General features: G+C 39.0%; 1 protein-coding gene across 8 annotated transcripts in view; it reads right to left on the bottom strand.

Annotated features, from left to right (window-relative positions):
• MACROD2 (mono-ADP ribosylhydrolase 2) overlaps nucleotides 1-21914 on the bottom strand; it is an 866413-nt gene that overhangs the window by 287693 nt on the left and 556806 nt on the right. For all 8 annotated transcript variants that reach the window (XM_083858375.1, XM_083858373.1, XM_083858372.1 and 5 more), the window contains one exon: nucleotides 11060-11090. In XM_083858375.1, coding sequence (XP_083714501.1) covers nucleotides 11060-11090 — 31 coding nt within the window. The remainder of the gene's footprint in view (nucleotides 1-11059; nucleotides 11091-21914) is intronic.

Below are 21914 nucleotides of genomic sequence, written 5' to 3'. Positions count from 1 at the left end.
GCAATTTAAGGTGATAAGCATAAAACTGATATTCCATTTTTTCCAACACTGGATAATGAGCTGGTACATAAAGCTGAAACTACAAACCACACACTGGTCACCACTTCAACAGTCGATTTACTCTCATCCTAAGGATGCACTTGTTTTCCTCAGTCTTAAATTCTAGATATTCCTGTGCTGTATTTTTCTCATCAAAATGTCAAACACTTCACACAATGCCTTTTCTGATTTAGAAATGTGGTTTTGTTCATCAAAACTGAGAGACAAGAAAATGGATAAAGAAAATACTGTACTGGTTGGTAGCCAGAACAATGTGCTGACATTTATATCAGCTTTTATTTAGCTCAGGGGTTTTTGAACCAAGCCTTCCCCATGCAGTAATGGCATAAAATTATTCACATTGAATAGCACATTCCTCAGTGAGTGACCTAGAATTGCCACTCAATGGGACTAAGCAACCCAAAATTTGGTTTGTAAGAGAAACAAGGTGCAATGTGTGATGAACTATTATATTTTCTATATGGGATATCCCCTGAAAATGAAAGTTTAGTGCTCGTATTCCAGAGAGAAGTGAAACAGAAGGGGGCAAAAAGTCTTCCACTGCCACAGCATCACATACAAGAAATTATTACCCTTTAAATAATATTATACCGTATTTTTATTAAAGGGTTCTTTCAAACATCACAGAGAGAAGTGGAGAAAAAATGATATGCTGACTTGTCCAAAACTAAATTGGAAAAATCATAGATATGGATTATCATCTAATAATATATAGGACAGCAAGTAGTTTCATTCTCTTATGTGTAAGTCATGTACTGAAAGGAATAAAAGAGATATACAAATAGTTTACAAATCAGACTTTAAAGTAATGCTCTTCTCAAGGAGCTAGATACTTTTCCAAGAAAAAGTAAGATAAAGTCTTCCCTGCCCAAAACAAATATTTTAAAAATGGTACAAATACTTTGGACTAAATTTCTGTCTGCTGAGCTCAATGCAGTTATTCAAAGTGAATAGGGTCAATTACCAAAAAAATGCATTTATTCCTCCCACTGCAGTGGAATATTTCACAGCTAGTGCAAATCAGCACAGCTTCTCTGAAACCAATGTGCTCCAGCATGAACTTAGCTCTGTTTCCATTTTAGTTACCAGATGAAAACCTAAAATCATAGCCACAGATAGCATTAAGTACATTATTAAGTAAAGAACATTACTGTGAGTACTACTATGAGTAAGCCAGTAAAAAGAGTCCCATATTCCTAATGTAAGCCTAGAAGCCACACAGTCGCTGTGCAATTCCAAGAAATAGATAGGAAGAAAGAAGTTAAGCAAACATCTACCAAAAGTTCCAAAGTTCTCTACATAGCTGTCAGAGTAAATGATTTTCTTTATTCTGCAGTTGTTTTCCTTTCCATCTGGAACCAACTTACCCTCCTGTTCCCTGGGACAAAACCAGTCTGTGTGAAGTTGTAACCATTCAGACTTGCCAGCAATATTAACAGACTCATGGAATGGCTTGGGTTGGAAGGGACCCTTATATAATCCAAATTTCAACCCCAAATTTTTGCTTTTTTTTTTTTTTTGCAGTAGCGGTAACACACCCAGCCAAACCAAGGAGTCATTTTGGTTCCCAAAAACTGCTCCACAAACACAATCTAGGTTGTTCTCTCTTCAAGGCAGGATCTTGCAAGCCACAGTGACTTTTCCTCCTGAGGACTTACCCTGGAGCTCCATGTCCCACCTCAGTGATGGATGAGGTGTTGGGATGCTCTCCAAAACCTTTCTCACACCCACCAAACCCCGTGACTGAGAGTGCACAGTTTGTTTATGGGCGGTGCTGGTGACAGGCACAACAACAAGTCCCCTCATTCAGTCAAACGGGGGAATTGAAGGATTAGTCTGTCATGCCAGACCAGGGCCTCATTTTTCTTCTGTGCCACGCGGGTCACCCCCTTCCCTCAGCCTGCATTTGATCATGATTAATTTGTCAAGGCTGGCTGTAGCATGGAAATGAAGAAATGGATTGCCAATTACAGTTATCTTCTCGCAGAACACCCCCTGAACCAGTCCTTTTCTGCAGCAGTGACGGCTCAGAAATAAACCAAACGCAGCTCTATTGAGCAGAAGCCTGACCCAAAGTGTGTTTTAAAGCAGGAGGTGACTTCCCCCTGCCCAAACCAGCTCTGCAGTGTAAATGGTTGACTTCTATCCTGCCTGCCTGGCAGGCATAAAAAGCCCATTCACATTTGTTTTCATAGTTAATATGTTCTGAATTCCTGACTCAACACTCCTCAACAAAAAGGTGCACATTTGTTTCTGCAAAACTCACCCTGAATAAACCTGAAGGGGAATTTAACGTGTATACAATTAATGCCAAGTAAACAAACCTAGCAATGACTCTGCTCTGCACAGAAGCTCTGGAAAGGATTTAAACCTTCTCCTCAACAGTACTCACAGAAAGGTAAATTCTGACTCTTGCTGCATTTCCTCTGCAATAAGCCTCACGTGTTCTTACTAGTTGTGTAATATTTCACTGATATAAGAAACTAGCTTAAATTGAATAATCAGATTCTGAGAGATTAATTAAACAGGAAACATTTCCACAACCACCTGATATTTTATTAATTATTAGTAGTATCGAACTTGAGAAATAACATCCACAGTCCTGGCAATGCATTAATGCAATTTATTTACTGATACAATCACCAGCAAGTTACTTGAGTTACACACATTCAAAGTATGTGTATAAATCTAACTTTTTATTATCTCAGAAATTACCAGTTAAAGAGCAAATCCCTTTTTCTACCAAAAAAATAATCAGAGCATTGAATAGATGCTTCCTTCCCTTGTTGCAATTAATGGTATTTTATACTGTTTTCTGGCACATCCCACCTTGAGACAGAAGACAGGTGAACGTTTTGTGGCACACAATATCTCTAAATGCATTCCCAAGCCAAAAAGGCACAACTCGCTCTCTTCCAGGCCCTTCCATTAACCCAGCTGCTGACACGATCTGTGGTGTGCAGAGCTGCAGAATACACCTTATAAACAGGATTCTGGCTTAGAAACAGGATTAGTCATTCACTACACAGAGTCATTCAGCTCTGCTATTCTGCCTCAGTGGCAGTTGCCCTTTCCAATGATAGATGTCAGCTTCCCCAATTTAACAAAAGATGCAGGAAAAAGGACAACACAGTGAGCGACCCTCAGAGCCAGCAACGCCTTCAGCTTGACTTTCAGGTACTTTGATGAGACTCAGAATAGCAGCTCCATTCTGTTGATCCTTCCTTTCATTTCAGGAGAAAGATATTTGCCCTAACAGCAATACATTTTTTTACCTTTTCACAAGCCACCTAAAAGTCTCCATAATCTCACACACTCCTTCCAAACTTTGTGGAATGACCAAAGTTAAGGACAAGAAGAGATGACTTTGGGAATGTAAATTCATGTATATGGCAACTTTCTGTGTTTGTACTGGAGCAGCATCAAGGGTCTCCAACTCTGACTAGGACAATTACAATAGATATTACATAAATAAACACAGTAAGAGATAATGTCTGCTGTGGAGAATAAAAAGTAGGACAAACAAGACCCAGCATTCACAATATTCTGTGGCCAGACCACAGACAGACCCTCTGCATTAAAACTAAGGAATTAATGGGAAACAGAAAGCATTTTCCTGAGGCATTTACTATCTAATACAGTCACAGAAGTTCAAAAAGATATCAAAGGCCAACACCTTTGTGGTAAAACTATTTGATATCTGTGACACCACAAATATTACTCCTACTCAAGTGTGTCAGGGCTTTTAAAAGCTCTGCAAGGACAGAGAGACAATGACTTGCACTACTATTCTGTCCTCACAGTACGAATTTTAAGCTGTGAGTGGGACTCAGCTGGATACACTCAGAGTCACAGGATCTCTCAGGCTGGAAGGGAACCACGAGGATTATTGAGTCAGCCTCTCTGCTCCTCACAGGACTACCTAAAATTAAACCACGGGACTGAGGGCACCACGTTCATCAGGCTTCATGGCAGCTTCCTTCTTTCTATGTTTGTAAACTCCAGATAAAACAATTCCGTGGTGTTAAAATGATGGCAGGTCATCATCTGGGAATAGAAATCTTGCCATTGGTGAGCTTTTTGTGGCTGCTGAAGTATACAGAATGTGTGGTATGACTAAGATTACGTACAAAACCAGTTATGCCACAGTGCACAGGTAAATGAAATCACTGCTAAGTGCTAGGATGTGGGAAGGCATGAAAAACATATTATAATAATGACTATGTTTTCACACTGCATCTAATCATGACTATGGTTAAAAGACACCCACAACAACTCAGTAGAATCCACTAATGGATTATGTTCCAAGTTAAGTTTTAGAGAGGCTCTTTCCTGGGGCAAGGGGCAAGATTAAATCAAAGAAAAAATCTGGATAGCAATAATTGGGCCTTTTACCAGGAAATATTTTATACTTCATGAATCATCTTAACATAATGCCTCTAGAATGAGGTCCATGCAGCTTTGTTTTCTTACTTCAATTCATTTCTTAACAAATTAGCTTCAAAGAGCTTTAGCTTTTCCGGAGTGTAAAGGCACAGAACAAACACATCAGATTATCTTGTTGACATCAGCCAAGAAGATTTAGAAAAGAGAATTAAGTGATTCTGTTGGTATACAACAATATGGAGTTGTAACTTTCATCATGGTAATTGAGACATTCCTAATTCTTTGAACAGAAAACCACAAATACAAAACCAAATAATATATCTGACCAGCTGAAGCTCTGTTTATTATTTCTGCAATATGCTTTCTAAATACCAGAGAACTTTTCCAGCCTGTTTATCTTTACAGGGTAGTTACCTGACCCAAAAAAAAACCCAATAATACAAAAAGTGAAAGGGAAAAGGGGAAAAGTTCCTAAAGCTCAACGTGTTTTGATGCCTTTGGAGATGTTTTCCTCAGCAGCCTGGAGATACCTACAGAGCTCACTGCAAAAGCAATGTAAGCCATGCTTGGAGCTCCAAGATGAAAAATACTATAAAGAAGAGCAAAAATCAACTGTTTCTTGCAGAGTAGATCCCAGGCAGTGAGGTTAAAGAGGGTGGCCAGCTGCAAGATTGAAAGCTGCAATAATGTAATAATATATCTATCTCTAACCATAAATATGGCTGAAATGTAAATAGGTATAAATACATTTTTAAAAGGAAAAAGTAACTACACAGACTTTATTTCTTCCTAAAGAAAGGAATATAATTTCTTCCTAAAAAAAGAAGGAACACAGAAAAGACTAAAAGAGAGGCCATGAGGCAACTGACTATTCAGTGAACAGTCCAAGCTTTCAAAGGGAAATTTTTAAGGACAGTCACTAAATGCCATTTGAATGAAGGACAGGACTCGTCCTCTAGTGTTCAGGGGAAATGCTGCAAATTGTACCAGTCAGCAAGACCTTCAGAATAGATAAAATTCTAGATAGTCAAACTACATTATCCATAAAAAGCTTATTTCCACTGAAAAAGAGAGCTTATTAAGTCTTTCATCTGGAATCAAGTTAGAGCTTCTCCTTGCTAAATACATCACATGAATGTTAATTTTAGACTGCTGAGAGCTCATCAATTTACACTTCCCTGTAATAATTTTTTTAGTATTTAAATTATGGGAAGACACCAATTAGTATCATGGACACCACACTGTCTGAAATAAGAACACTGTTAAATAATGCATGTAACAAATTTTTATACAAGTAGTAATTAGATTTCTAGGATTACTTGGATATTATAATAGCAATTTCATAGCTGTTACCATTATTTTTAATAATAATCTATTTAACTGGTGATCAGACCCAAAAGAAGTGTCAAAGAATGAGTTCTCATATATCTTCATTTTCACAAACATATTACATTATGCCAGTTACAGAGCAAATAACAAAATGCAATTAACTCTCAATGAGTTGCAAGAAAGGTCTTTTAAAACAACACAGCATCAAAAAAGTTGATGTGGTCTGAGTTGAGGGATGAGGAGCTGCTGATCAAGTTAAAAAATCAGCTTAGTTATGAAAATCTTCTTAATAGGAACTTTTCTTATGTGGCCTGCTGGATTGCAATTTTTTTTATCACAAAAAATTATATGATAATATCCATTTTCCTGGATAACCTCAACAATATCCAAATCCTGATGATCACAACAAGCATCAGGCCTTTTTAACAGTGACAGGAGCTCAAAGCACCAGACTGGAGATAAATACAAAACACTTATTACACATTTGTGTGTAGTAGCTCTGAAAAATTTACAGCTAACTCCTTCCTTGGAAAGGTGACAGTGCAACCTTATTAGAATTGCTCATTAAAGAAACATCTATCCCAGAAATGAAATGCCAACAGAAAAATGAGGAGAAAAAAAAAAAAAAAAAAAAAAAAAGAAAAAACAACAGATGAGAAGATGGAAATAGATGGCCTCAACCTTTAACCCTATGTCAGGAATTTATTTTGCCTTTGGAAACATTTGGCTTAGTCTTCTGTCTCAGATTTTCTGAGGGCTTTTATAATCCTTCAGCAGAACACCTGTGGGTTAATCTCTTGTTATAATCTCTCCTGGTTTACCCCATGAGAAGAGCTGCTGGATTTGCTCCCAGCCTCTGTGGCAGGAGAAATCACTCCTTGGACCCTGAGCAGGACAGACTGGTGACATGAGACCCAAATCTAGTGGTGACAAGAGACACCTTCCCCAAAATCTAAAGAGGATCTAAGGACCTCTTCTCCCTAAGTCTAAATCATTTTTCTGTGCTCTCTCCCTGCATCCTCCCTTGAGAACAGATTATGTGCTTCCATTTCCTATACACACAGCCTACTATAACTTTTTTTTTCTCCTTTTCAGACTTCCCTTTAGCAACACACAGCACATAAAACCATGCAATGTTTTGCTATGAAGCTACAAGCAAGCCTCAGTGGCCTGATTCTGCAAGCAGTGAGAATTTACTCCCATGTAATAATGACATTTAAAAATGTGCTGAAACTGTGCATTTCCAGCACCTAAATCACCACAGACCTTCTGCACTTTGGTGGCATTTGGTCTTTTTCTCTGTGTGTTTTTAAAATTAATGCAATTGTAAATTCATAAGAAAACTAAGAGCTTCCTCAATCTTTTTCCTCAGAAAGGACAGAAGACATAATTTTCATGAAATCGAGCTAAGGAACAACATAGAGCTATATTGATGTAGAGATATAAATACACACCAATTGGAGAATTCACAGTTTCATCTTTCTCTCTCTCTACTTTATTTCTTCTTTTTTTTGTTCCCCTCTCCCTTAAGTTTAAAATAGCATTTAAATGCTAGTTTCTGATGTCTAAGAGCAGCTCATGTTGGCAACATCTCAGAACAAAGCCAAACCCTATATTACTGGTAAAGTAAGAGTAAAGAGATATATAAGGTGTGCACAGACCACATCTTCAATTCCTTCCATATGAAGCCTATCCCACAATTATCTCTCCACATTTTTGTCACAAAGATGAAAAAATCCTTGAAAAAAATTCAAAAAATGAAAAAAAAAATTGGATGAAAAAATCACCACAATTTGTGGAGAGCTTCTTAATGAGGTGCTCTTCCAGAAAATTTGCTAAAGAAAGTGGCAGTTCCCTCTTCCGGAGGTGCCTCAGACATAATAAGAGAGTAAATAAGGGGAAACTGGGCATGTAAATGGTGGTCTACTGGTATAACATGAAAACCTCACACACTACAGCCTAAAACAGCGCTTTGTACCCTCTGAACTATAGATTTGTCTACAGATTTTTTTCATCCCTTTTTGTAACCTTTTTTTTTCTAGACAGATAGTAAAATTGCTTTTAAAAAGAAAAAGAGCCAAAATGTAAGAAAATTCCTAAAAAATTGAACTGGCCTGGCTTATGTTTGTGTGTTACTGAACAGCTGCTGAGGATGTGTGTAGCTTGATATCCCAACACCTCCCTAACGCCATGAGAGGGATGTAAACCCTCAGTCCTCCTCCCAAAACAGTTTTATTTGGGAAACTTCATGCTCTTGGTATAAATAAAAGCATTTATTGCAACAGAAGAGAGTAACCCAGGGATCCATGGGGATATAAACCTTCACAACATTTGCTTTCTTATTTTTATTCTTATTATTTTTCTTTATTATTAATATTAAGAACTGATTAGCAGTTCTTAAGCTTATTAGAGGTGACAGGGATCTCTCAGGAAAATAGATTAGGGATTTGGGAACTCATAGGGATTTTTTTTTTCCCAGAGTTGCCTGTAGGCAGACTCTTAACTTGATTTTTAGTCCTTACAAACATTTAGCATTGGTTGCCTTCTATGTCATCTTTCAAAGATGGAATCCCTCATTTGAATCAAAGTTCCAAATCCAAGTGGATTTGTTGCCAGCATTCTTTACACAGGAGCTCATGAAAATCAAAGTTTGGACTGCTGGCACATCAAATGGCCTCCTCAAGGCTGTAAATTGTTGCAGCTGAAACATCCACAGCCTGATGGGTGGAGATGGAGCAGCAGGAAAGTGTTTGGGGAGGAGGGCAGACTTTTCCTCTATCCAACACTCTTCCCATGAAGAGAAATCTGCCCTTTGCCAAGACCTCAGAAAAAGCCTTGCCTTGCTTGTTTCTTCCCAGATTTCCTTTTAATGGCAGTAAAAGAGTGCTCTGGCAGTGATGAAAACAAAAATGGGCTGCTCCCCAGAGAAGTGTGAACACTCTGTCCTAATGACAAGAGTGAAGGTGACCAATCTACGCATCTACAAGTCTGGAGCAGAACTCAATCCACATCCTCAAACTGGATGTGCTCAGTTGATCTCTTGCAAATTTCTGTACTTCAGTTTGTAGGAGAAACTGAGTCCTCAGCCAGGGGTTTCTGAAGGGGATGAATTTGTTTGTGTGGATCCAAGATGAAGAAACAAGTGTGTTCCTTCTATAATTTTTTGGACAGTCCAGTGTTACATGCACCTCATCACCTTGCCCACCCAAACATGAAGGTGATCCACTTTTTCATCCAGCCACTGCCTTTATCTAAAGGAATTTGCACAGATAAAGGGGAAAACCCCAACAAAACCAAAAAGATTAAAGCAGAGTTTTGTGGGGTTTGTATGTATTTTACATTGCAAACACGTCACCACCCACAGTGTCATTTTAGCAAAGCAACTGCTATCAATCATTCTTGCAAACACTGACACCTGAAGCCAGATGCAGGGCTGCCTGCTCAATTATTGCTCTCAGGCAGTGCATCTGAAAGTCTGGAAAGAAGGAAAGTTTTTTGGGTTTTTTTGTATTGAGAAATAGAAAGTATTTATTAAAATGTAAATAGTACAATCAATTAGAGGTTTTATTCCCCCCCGGCAAAAAATCCCAAAAAGCAGCCTCAGAAAGCCAAAGCATCTTAGCACAAATGCAACAATGAAAACAGCAAATAATTACAGAAAAAGCATCTGCCACAGTGTTTCTGTAATGCCACAGCTACCTTTGAGAAAAGCATTGAAAAATGCTCACATAAACTCAAGATTCCTATCAGAGATCCTTCCCAACTTTCTCTGCTGGCTTCAGGGAACCACATTTCTCACCTGCTGAGACTTTTCTTTTAACTAGGCCAATAATAAAGTAAAGTGAACTATTATTATTCTTTGTACTTCCTACTTACTAATAATTCCCATAAATTCACGGCATGTCTTGTTTGATTTCCTAAAATAATAATAAAAATGTATCTATGCAGAAGATCAAGATTTAAGCCAATGAGTCAAGGACTAAATTGCAAAGCTTGCCTCCAAGTTCAAAAGGGGGACCAAAACAGAAACGAGGCAGAGATTTATCTGAATTCAGCCCATTCTAGTGCTCGCGGAAATGACATCTGCATGTTCTTCTGCAACAATGGAAGTGTAGTTCAAGTAGAAGGGAATACAGAACCCAAACTGAACTGGATTTTACCTTCTGAAGCCTATTTCAGATTTACAATCATAAAAAAAAAAAAATTAATAAGAGGTCCTTGAAAAAGGAGGAACAAGCCTAAATATTTCTGCCTTCCTTTCTCCCCTCCTGAATCTGAACTATCTAGTTAGTCAAAGCTAAAATTATCTTATCTAACAATTACTATATGTTATGATTTAAGTCATGCTACATTGTTACATGATAATGGCTTTTAAAAAAATTATTGCTGTTTAGCATAAAATCATTGAATACTTTGGGTTGGAAGCAACCTTAAAGATCATCTGGTTCCTTTCCCCCTTGGGCACACCTTTGACTAGACCAAGTTGCTCAAAATCCCATCCAACCTGGTCTTCAACGGTTCCAGGGATGGAGCACCCACATGTTTCTTTAAATCCTTATTTTAAAAACCTTAAATTGTGTAATTAATCCAACCTACAATCACTTACTGGATCTAAATGGAAGAAAAATCACCATGGGTTATTGTTTAAGGAAAAAAATCCCCTCCCCACTGTAGTTTGCATGTTTTCTCAAATTTCTAATTTATTTTCCTAAATATTGAACTGCTTGGTTTTATCCTCCTTCAAATATCATGCTCACTTCTTTCACAATGCCAACCAAAAAGCCAGCTGACTGTTAGTGATGGATTACCTTATGATTACAACAAAGCAAGAGACTCACAATGACTGTTTTCCTTCCCGCTCCTTCAGGCCATGTAAATTTGCATGTAAATTAATAAAATAAAATAGTGGAAGCAAAACTCAAGAGAACTAAGGTAATTGCCTGTTACTCTAGAAAGTTAGATTTTTTTTTTTTTTTTTTTTTTTTTTTTTTTTTTTTTTTTGCACCAGTCTTGGGCATGGTGGCATCTTTCTTTCTTTCCTTCTGGATGGAAAATTTTTCCAGACCCCTATTTTTTCCTATTTAAGAGTTCCTGCAGAAGTGTAATCACAGTTGCAGGTCTTGGCTCACAGGGCTCTAAGGGTCCTGCTAAAGGCTGCACAACAGGATCCCACATCCCAACATCCAGTCACAGCCAAAGGCTTTGGGTCTCTGTTATTTAACACAGTATAAATCCATTAGTGAGACAAAAACAAAGAATAAGTGACATCAAAGGTGTGTCTTACCATAAATTCCAGTTGAAATACAGGGAAAGGCCTGTAAAACAAATGAAAGGGAAAAAAAAAATCAGTGGGAGTTGTTTACCATACTTCTTATCAAAACCAAGAGTGTTTTTCAACACCCAGAGATTATATATTGTAGCATTCACTGATACAGCAGTCAAATCACAGGCATTCTCACATCACTATATGAAACATATTTCATATGTTTTCCTTGCTGCCACATTAATAAAGCTGCATTCTTTTCCACATCTTGAGCTATAAGCAACATCTGAACACGGATTCATTCTTAAAACTGCCTTCTGAGCTCAAATTTAATGCCATAAGTTAAAAATGAGCACCATAAGCTACTAGAGAAGCAAAAAAAAAAAAAAAAAAAAAAAAAAAAAAAAAAAAAAAAAAAAAAGTCATAGCATCTGGGTAGAGTTAGGCAATGTTTCTCCATCAGTAAAATAAGCTTGACCAGCTTAGACTGTGTTATGCCTCTTTGCCATGGCCTCATTCACTATAATCTCCTTTTTTGACTCAGTTCTTAACCTCAGTTCTTTCAGACCTGTGGTTTATGGTGTGACCCACACAGCTGCACTGCTACAAGCCAAAGGTGGTGCAGGGGGAAGAACTGGAAGATGCTGGTGAAAAGAAAGAGTACATTTTTGGGGCAGCTTGGACAACAAAGAATACACATCACACAACAAGAAATATCACAGACACTGCGCCAGCGCGAACAATAATTTACATTTCTGCTAAGCTGTCTGTGTTGTCTTGAGATTTGCATTTCTGTGAGCCAGAGTCAGTTTCCCATCAGGAAAAAAAACACAAAGCTGTCGTTTCAGGGGAGAGGCAATTTCCTTCGTGTTCAGCTGATATGTGATATCACCCTTGCCTCCCACCTCTGGACTGACAGCAGACACAGCTCAAAGGTATGAGAGCACCTGGGACCAAAGTCTCAAATATCCACCCCGAGGCTCCCTACAGATCCCCCGGCAATGAGTCATCATACAAAAGAAAGAAATTCTTCTTTACTTAATCGCACAGGAAAACATTATTCAAAGCTAATGCTTGCTTTATATTTAACCAGGGAATTAATTAGGGAATGGTGATTAAGAAAGGAGAGGTCTAATGGAAAGAATACATCCTCCCCTCCCCTCTGAAAATACTTAACTAAAATAAAGTGGAGGAGAATTATAGTCTCATTCCTTCTCATAGCCACTACAACTTACATCCTGAAAAGTACTTAGCTTTGTAGTTTGTACCCAATAAATCACAAGAATCAGCTCTTTAAAGAAATGAAGAATAGAGTAGAAAAAAAGAGAAAAACAACCACCATATGGTTACAGAGCTCAGGCTGAAGTGGCAACAGATACTTCAGGAACCAGAGAAAAGCATTAAGGACGATTTGTCCAGTTTAGAAAAAGATCTTAAAATTCACCACTGTTGCAGTTCCACAGGTTAAGAGATAATTGTTCCAAACAAATGTTTTGTTTTCTATTCTTTGGAGAATTTGAGTAACAGCACAAGACTTAGACACTCATTTGCCTCAGGAAATAAGGAACAGAGTATTTAACTCGTGGTTCATTCTCTTACTGGGCCCACAACCAGGTAAGAGGAAAGAGCCCTGCAGCACCGCCAAAACTCCATCAATCCCGTGGCTCCTTGGGCAACGCCCCACATGGTGCCTATGGGATCTATAACTTCAGATCTCCACATGCAGGAGTTCAGGACTTCCATATCACTAACCAATACGACTGAGCAGAAGCTATTTATTGCTTGCATTGAGCTATATTCATACATTTTAAGTCTATTGTTTATGTGATCACATATTTTTTGATTGAAGCTTCTATCTTGTCAGTAAATATGACTGGTTACAGTTTATTGCTTCCTGGGCTTCTTTTATCCAGTTCTTCCATTCTTGCTAGTTTATTTCTTAGGCTCTTCTTTTCTTATTTTGGTACTATTTATGCCTCAGAAACCTTGATGAATTCTTATGGGTTTAATAAGAATAACTACAAGCAGTTTGACCTAAGTTGTTCAGATACATTGCTACACCCACAGTGTGACAAAGCCACCTCCTTGGGGGACCTTGGGCTGGAGTGGCTCTGCAGCCCTTGGGGCCTCCCCCCAGGTCACTGCAGATCCATCACTGCTGCAAAGGAAAGGGCTCTGAGGGAAGATCACAGATCCTTAGGGCTGTAAAAGACCTCTAAGATCACCCAGCCCACCCATTAAATGAACCTCCTTAAAGCCCTGACAGGGACCTTGATGGGATTTACCAGACTGGCTGCTGCACTGTAGGACAGGCTCAGCACACGCTGCCAACATCTGGCACCACAGCTGTGTATTGGGATCTAAGCACCTGAGGGCTCCAGGGGAACAAGGGCTTCCTTCTCATCTTTGCTCAGAGAAAGAAGAGGAGAAAAGTGCATTTTCAGCACTGCATGGCAGCCACTTGTCAAACCTGCTCATCTCCACTGACAGAATAACACGCTCTGAGGCCGCTCAGCGAGCTCTGGCTGGAAACTGGTGTGTTTTGTGTGTTTCTGAACACTTCAGAAATTACTGGGTAGGCACAATCATTACCTTGCTTTCAGTTTCTGTCATGCAGCTAAAACGTATCTGGAATGGAGCTACAAGACTGTGTAAAATCCCATCAAGTCCCTTTGGAATGTGGGCCTGTACCATAACTCAGATGAGCTCTGCCCTCTCCCTCATTCAGGGATGATCACAGCACACAACCAGCAGATGTAATTTCGTAAAATGTGACAGTGCTTTTATTCATTCAAGAAAGACCCATGCCCAGGATCACATATCAGCCAGGTTTCCTCTTGGCTCTTAGGGAGACAATTTAGACTAGATGCCAGGTTGAAATTACTGGCAGAGCAATAATGGGGAATTCACAGCATGGATATCAACACACTACAATATTTGGCTTATGCACAAAAGATGTTAAGGTTTCTAACCTTTTCTGTGCATAATTAATAACTTAATTATATATCTGATTCCAATTTTTAAAAAAAAGATCCATTTCACAGTAGGTAACATTCCTTCCTTTTTCACAACAAAAATGTTTCTCATCTTAATTTGCTGCTGGTAGCCACTATTTATTTATGAACCTTTAATTTCTTTGCTACCAAAATAGCATGTTTGCTTTATCTGGGGACTAATAAGAAATGCTCCCCTGATAGCACTCAAAATAGACACAACTCTGAAGTTAAACACAAGAAACAAAGGCAGGAGCTTCCATAGTACTCCTGTGCTTTTGCAATCATCTGGAGAAAGAGGCTAAATTAAATCAGTTCTGTGAATACTGCAATACTGAAATTGATTTAATTCCTGTAGGAGAGGATGTGGGCGCTCAGCCTCCGGTTCTTTTTAATCCAATGTGTCTTTACCAAGGCTACAGCAGCAGTGCTAATTAGGATGAAATGTAATGCAGCTTTATGAGGAGCATTTACAATAGTCACCATGTGGAGGCCAAGTTGGACTCAGAGACATTTCAGTGAGAAGGACCAGGGTATTTAAATACTTAAGGGCTTTATCTACATCAAGGGGTTCTAGTTCACACTGAGCTGCAATGTATTAGCTGTTAAAACATGAGATGAATACAATTGCTAAGTCCACATGACCAGATGCCTCCCAGTGCAGCCACAGCTCCTAATTGCTTACACAGAGCAAGGACTTTCTTCAAATTAAGTGCTTGGCATTCTGAAGTGTCATTCCCAGTGTCATTTCTGCCACAACCAAGCCATATACATGCAAGGTAAGCACTTTTCTTCCAGCACATCACACAGCAGACAAAAAATAATATCAATCACAAATCCTTCCCTGATTTCACTGCATCATCTTATGAAGAGAACTAATTCTCCTGCTTGAGATCCATTCCTTCATGCACCTTGCATCACTGATATTCCTGCCCATCAGCCAAAGCTCCTAAAAAGCTTGTGCACCTTTAGATGCTTTCCAAAATAACAACATGCTGTATAGAAACACTGAACTTCAAAAAGCACAATAAAATTATAAACTTCGGGGACCACTGTACGTGTTTTGCTGCACAAACTATTCACAAGGCATCTATATACATATTTAAGATCAGTAACATCAAACACTCAGAGAAGTTTTGCTGCTATTACTAGATGAAACCTATAAACCACTAACTATAATAGTATCCTTTTTGCCTTTTAAAAATCCTTATACTGCTATCTGAAAGGAAAATAAATTAAAATCATATGCTATTTTCCAGCCTCTCTCCTGAAATTAATTTTCTTTTGGTCATAATTCTGAACCAGCACTTAGCAAGCAACAGATTTTGGAAGTAACTATCATTCAAAGAAAATTCTCCATCCAGAAATAGAGAATTCCAACATAATTCCCTATCCTGAAAGTGAAAAAAAAAAAAAAAAAAGAACAATTGAATATGACCAGCTCAGTTTTCATTACAGATGATACTAGCACATTTGTAATGTCTTTAAAGAATAAAAAAAGCAATTATCACCAAAAATAATACATGTCTTGGACATGGCATACCACAAGCAAGCCTTTAGGCATTTGTACAAGGCAATAGAGCATTGTAATATGGAACTAAATTAAGATGGTTCAGTACTTGAGGAATCTCACCAAATTTTTAACTTTAAATTTTTCAAATTTAGAGTCTTTCTGTAATTAAAAGTCATAGCTCAATTAACTGCCTGGATAAAGGTCTGGACTGAACTTGGGTCAAATAATTTGATTTCTCCACATATAGACTCGATTGTGGGGTGAGGTCTGCCCTTTTTTTCCCTAAACTATTTGAATATCCATAGTTAAAAATTTATGGGAGAGCTACAAATAAGCACTTTGGAACATATTTTAAAAATCATCATGTGTTTATATATTTAGAAACACTGAGCTATGAAACCAAATTGTTCAAAGCAGAAGCACCTAAAGCTGGGTCATCCAGGACCACGGCCAGGTAAAGTCTGGAATATCCCCAGCAATGGAGACATGACAATGTCTCTGGGCAACCTCTTCTGCTGTTTGTCCGACCAGAGAGTGAATCAGTCAGTTCTTGTGTTTAAACACCAGCTCTCTGTTGTCTGAAGACTCCCCAGGGTGCTTTGTTCCCCATCAGCTGAGTCACTAATGAAGAGCTTTAATAGCATTGGCCCCACAGTCAGCCCCAGGGTACATGACCAGTGCCTGGCTCCAGCTGGACCTTGTGCCACCACCCTGTAAATCCCAGCAGCTCAGCTAGTTTTCAGTCCACATTCCACACAGTTAAAAAAAACAAAAACAAAACAAGACACAAATACAATAATTGGGCTTATAAGACAGCATTTGCCTAGGATGTTTAGAAGCCACTGCAGTTGAAATACCAATTAAAGCAGCAAAAATGCAGATGATAAGGAAAGAATAAAATATCAAATGCAAATTTAGAACAGCTTTATTCATTTTTTTTTCCTTTCTAACCCATCCTGTGCCAAAGCAGGCTTGAAATGAATGACAAACTGATTTTGAACCACATCGGTGATGTGCTTTCAGCCCCAGTAGAGAACAGCTATGAGTTTCCTTCATGCTGAAGAGCAAGAAATTAAAAAGCCTTCTTCTTTTTTCGAGAACAGAAAGGAACATTCAGCTACGTGCCCTGCATTGCATCAGCCTCATGGTGCTACAGAGCAGTTTGCCTCTAGAATCCCCGAACTCTCAGTGTCTCATTACTTTGAGAAGAGCTTGAAGATGTGAATTCCTTCACAAGAACAATGCAGATTACTTTTATTTATTCCTTATTACTTTGTTGGTTTTTTTAAATGAAAATTATGGACTACTTTCTGAAGAGTAATAACACTGTTTAATCATATGAACTTAAAAACACCTACTGTATTAAAGGATTCCATTCCCACAGCCCAACAGGACACATGCACAGGAGGTTTTGGGCATGTCTTCCTGTCTTGGGTTGCAAATGCAAGATGTATTCTATTTCCCATCTGTTGAAACCAGTCAAAGAGGTGTTTTTTCTTTATCTCATAACTCTGGGGAGGGAAGGGGGTGGGTGTCTCCCGTTAATGGGCAGCTGTTCAAACCAGGTGAGGCAGTGTTTCTTTATCTCTTCCAGGACCCATCCTCCCTCCAGGGGATATCTGCTGTTCATGGGGCATCCAGGCTCACAGCAGGGCTGATACAATTCCATCATCCCATGGGGAGATGCTCCACCCAGGGGGAGGAGCCCAGCATTCCTACCTGGATAAAACCTGACATTCAGAACACCAGCACAGCCTGTTTTTCCACAGGATTCCCAGAGGAAGACCAGACCCTTCTGCAGGACCATCTCTGCTCCAACAGAACTACATCTGTGACTCCAGGAGGATTTAACTGGACTGCTTTCAACACCCTGACCAACAGGGTGTCAGGTTGTAGTCTGACTCTGTCAGTGTTTTATTCTTTTTTTTGTTAGTTTGCTTTTTTGTACTACTACATTTTTAATATTTCTAGTCAAGAACTGTTATTCCTACTCCCATGTTGTTGCCTGAAAGCCTCTTAATTTCAAAATTATAATAATTTGGAGGAAGGGAATTTACATTCTCCATTGCAAGGGAAGCTCCAGCTTTTCCCTGGCAGACACCTGTCTTTCCAAACTGAGACACCTCCCCACTGGCATATTTCTAATCACAGGATCCTGTGGTATCCACAGACCTCATCTTATGTGTGTATTGCTAAGAGGAAAGCTGGGATCCAGTTTCTTCTCTGCTTGCCCATTTCCAGGCTGGACTTCTGGCCTGAGCTTTTCTCTACAGTTAATAAAGAGGGTAATTCAGCCTGTTTCAGGTCAAATGAATGGCTCTTATGGGGAACTGCTGACTACAGTGCCAAGTTAGATACCCAGGCTAAATTTAGGTGGAACAAATCCTTCCCTCAGAGCAGGAAATCATCTGTACATCCAGAAAGATTGAGGAACTCTCTCTCTTGTGAGTCCTCACCACAGGAATATTATTCCACTGATTCAATATAAAAATACTTTTAATGAAAAGTGTTGAGCCAGACTTCTCCAGGTTCATGAGACAAGCAGGGATTTGCAGGCCAGCAAATCCACTCTGTTTCTCCAAAGAGTAGAGAACAGAGAACACAGAACCCTCAGTTTTGTGCACTGGTTTCACATCCAGGGGCACACAGCTGTGAGAATCAGGTCTGCCAGACTCAGTGCAGCCCCTGGCAGCCCAGGGAGATTTCCACCCCAGGAAATGCCAATGCTGAGCCATACATGGTGCTTAGAATACACACGCATTGCAAGTCTGGCCCAAACTCACGTGGGTTGGTAGGAGAGGACGCACCAAGTGCAGAATCAACATTTCCAGCATCCAGGTCATTACTGACTAGCAACTTCTTAATGACCTCAATTTCAGTGCCATTCAAATTAATATTGGGCCACATCTACAGATCAATAGTAGCTTTACATTTATAACCTTTTCAAATGAAAAGAAAAAAGAATAAGAAGCCACAAGACTATATATCGATATAGGAGCTTTAAAAAGGAGATATTCAGCAGCAAAAGTATTTACTGACCACAGTGACAATTACTCCATCCTTAACACTAGTTCAGCCTGTTCTTACTGCTTCATCCCAACCAGCATACTCAAGGAAATATTGCTGCACCTTTACTGTGGCTTGATTCAGATCTGAGCCAACCTTGCAAAAAAAAGTTATTAAATGACATTAATATAGTAGTGAGATCATACTCTGACAAACAAGAATAATGAGGTAAATTAAGGGCAGATGGATATTGAGGCTTTCCTCTAAATGTCCTTAATTTTGAAGGTTTTAGACATACTGTCTTCTGAACCTCAATGCAATTTTAGTTTTTTACTATTTGTGATATTTATAGCTTCCATTTATATAAAGTAATATGTAATTTTAATGCAGCCCTCATAATTCCAACTGCCATTGACACAGATTGTAAAATGAAAAAGGGAGAATACCTTGTTGAGTGAGATGCTATTTTATATCATTCCTGCCACCCTAACCACTGCAATACAGCGGGTTAATGCCATATTTGGATTCCAATCTTGTCAACACATCAAAGATCCTCCCAGGTGAAGAGGAGCAGGGCTGTGCAATTGATCTCCCCTAACCTGTAACATCTGTGTCACTCTGGTCCAGAGTGAGCGACTGCAATGCCTGTTTCTCTTTGAGAGAGGTAAGAGAGATGCCTTGAAGAAGTACACGATGATGAAAGGTACGAGGCAGGCATAGACCTTGGAAAATGTCAAGGGAGATCACAGTCAAAACTGCCTTCTTTATCCAGAATAAATAACAGCAGTTGTGGATTATGCGGCTGTAATTCTGTGGAGGAGGTCTGGGAACATAAATCACGGTAAAGACAACCTGAGACTCTTTTCAAAGACCGAAGAGGTTATTTATATTTTTAGCTTATATTCTACTGTTCCTAGGCACAATCCCTGCAGATATTTCTATGGCTATCATGAGTCCCCTCAGAGCAGTGTTTTTACCCTCCGTATTTATTATCTGCTCTCACCCCACACCATGGTATTTTTCCCTTTCCTTCCTTCTGCACACTCCTCCCTGATCACAGATTGCTGCCATCCACCCTGTTCCAAATTCACTGCTTCCATTATCACTTCCCTTGCAGCTGGGGCACATCTGCTCTCAGATCCACTTCACAGTTTTTCCTAAGGCTTTGCCTTGCTCTCAGCATTGCTGGAATGCCTGTGCAAGGAAAGCAGCAGCTACAGGAATCTCGCCACCATCTGTGGCTTGATTCAGAGCCATTGGAGGCAGCAAGAAACCCTCAGCTTCAACTGCAACCCAAATCCTATTACCACTGTTTTTTTCCCTTTCAAACTGCTGTTGAACAACACAAATAAACAAGTTAAACTGCACCAGTATTACCAAAACCAGGTCAGCAGCTCTGGATAACTCATTTCTGGCACGCTGGGTTTGGTTCAGGAAAACCACACACCTACTGCCTGAAACAAGGTTCTAGAAAAATCAGTGGCAATGTGTTCAACAGAGCACTCAGGAAATGAGGAGTCCTGAAGAGAGGCCAACCCAGGTTTGCAGGTTTTGACACATTTCCTCACTCTGAGTAACCCCAACAGTGTTTCTTACCAAGTTGAATGAATCTGCATAACGCTTTCCTTGGCATCAGTAAATGTGTCAAGATTTGTCTCAATAAAACTTCAATGTCAATGAAAGAAAGGCCGTCACACATATGGGGAAAGTAGAAAGAAAAAAAAAAACCAAATCTGAAAAAAATATGTCTATTTTCTCTAAATTCCTTCAGCTTTCATTCTCTTACAGACATTTATTCCTCCTCTCGAGAGGTGTTGCTGCAAAAATACAAGGTTAACTATTTTAAATGGAACTGTGACTTTAATTTTCTATGTCCTCCTGTTTAATATATTAATCCAGACAGGCTTTTTTTTTTTCTTTTTTCATTCAAGTAGCATAATGACTTGTCAAATTTTTCCTGCTTTCAAATGTTTTGTATGGAAATAACCGGTATGTATATTTTTAAAACGGCAAAAACAGCAGAAGTGAATAACAGGCAAAGAGACTTGTCTCTCTTTTTAAATACATATTTCCCAAATGAAGAAAACTGCACAGAGCAATGAAAATGAAAAACAAAAATATAGCTATCACTTTGATTTCCCTGTCTTTTCTGTTCGAGTTACCCCCAGATGCCTTTTTCATTAAAAAAAAAAAAGAAAACCATATTGAAATCTCTGTGCTGTTGCTTTCCTCTTTTCTTTTTTTTAAGGAAAGACAAACATAAAAAGGTCTAAACCGGAGACACATTATTATCCAAGAAACACTATAAGGGATAACCACTTGCATTACTAATATTTGTCATTCATGCAAACTATTTAGCATGAGAGACAAAAGCAGATGATATATATGTCTACAGCTATGTGTATGCTGAAGACATACCAGCTCTAGAGAACAAATATAGCACATAGAAAAGGGGAAAAACAACAACAACAACAACAAATATCCAATACCAAAAAAATCCAATCCCAAAGCAGAGAGGAAAATGACGGAAATAAAGAACTTGTATCTGAGGATGGTAAAGGTTTAGCATGGTTAGAGGGTTTTACAGTTTCTTGTTGTCAAATATCTTGAAGAGAATTAAGAATGAACTGAAAGGTTCCTTACCACGTGCCATGGTAAAGACTATATAAAAGCAAAGGGGGAAATGTTGGTAGAGTATTAAAACTCCAGTTCTTTTTTCTCTCTTTTCACCAAGCTCCCATTGATTTCAGCTGGTTTTCTCCACATGTAGTGACTCCACAACAGAGCTCTAATTGCTTCTTCTCAGACTGATTTGAAGGCATTAACATGCATAAATTCCCATTTGTGCTCATGGTATTTGTATGGCCAACACCACTTGTTATGCTTCCAGAGTCTGTTCCCCTGGTTCCTCTACTCTTAAGATCTACTCTGACAGAACGCTCCTGTCTTGCATTAAAATACAGTTATGAAATTCATAACTAAACAGTACTTTAAACCATATTGTTTAATCTATGACTTTTCCTCTGACAAGTGTGAAAACGTGTGCAATGTGACAGAAGGTTTGCTATAGTAATTGCATGTTGTGATCGAAGGAGAGAGTAACAACCACGGAAATAACTGTCTTGCTGAAATTGCTGCAGAAGGTAAGTTGCTCCTGTACAGTTTAAACTCGTGCACCATCTGTTTTCACAGTCCTTTAAATGTTTCTTCAGCTAGTTAAGGGATTTGATTGTTGTTCCTGTAGGCACTGCCACATTTTCTCTGACCTTTTTGCACATTGTACTTTGGAGAGTGTGTCTCTCCATCCCCTTCTGCCCTTTCTCCCCTCAAACCCTACTTGCTGGGACTCATTCATCCACTGCCC

The sequence above is a fragment of the Zosterops lateralis genome, assembly GCF_965231275.1.
Source record: "Zosterops lateralis genome assembly, chromosome: 3".
NCBI lineage: Eukaryota > Metazoa > Chordata > Aves > Passeriformes > Zosteropidae > Zosterops > Zosterops lateralis.
This window is presented reverse-complemented; position numbering and strand designations above follow the sequence as displayed.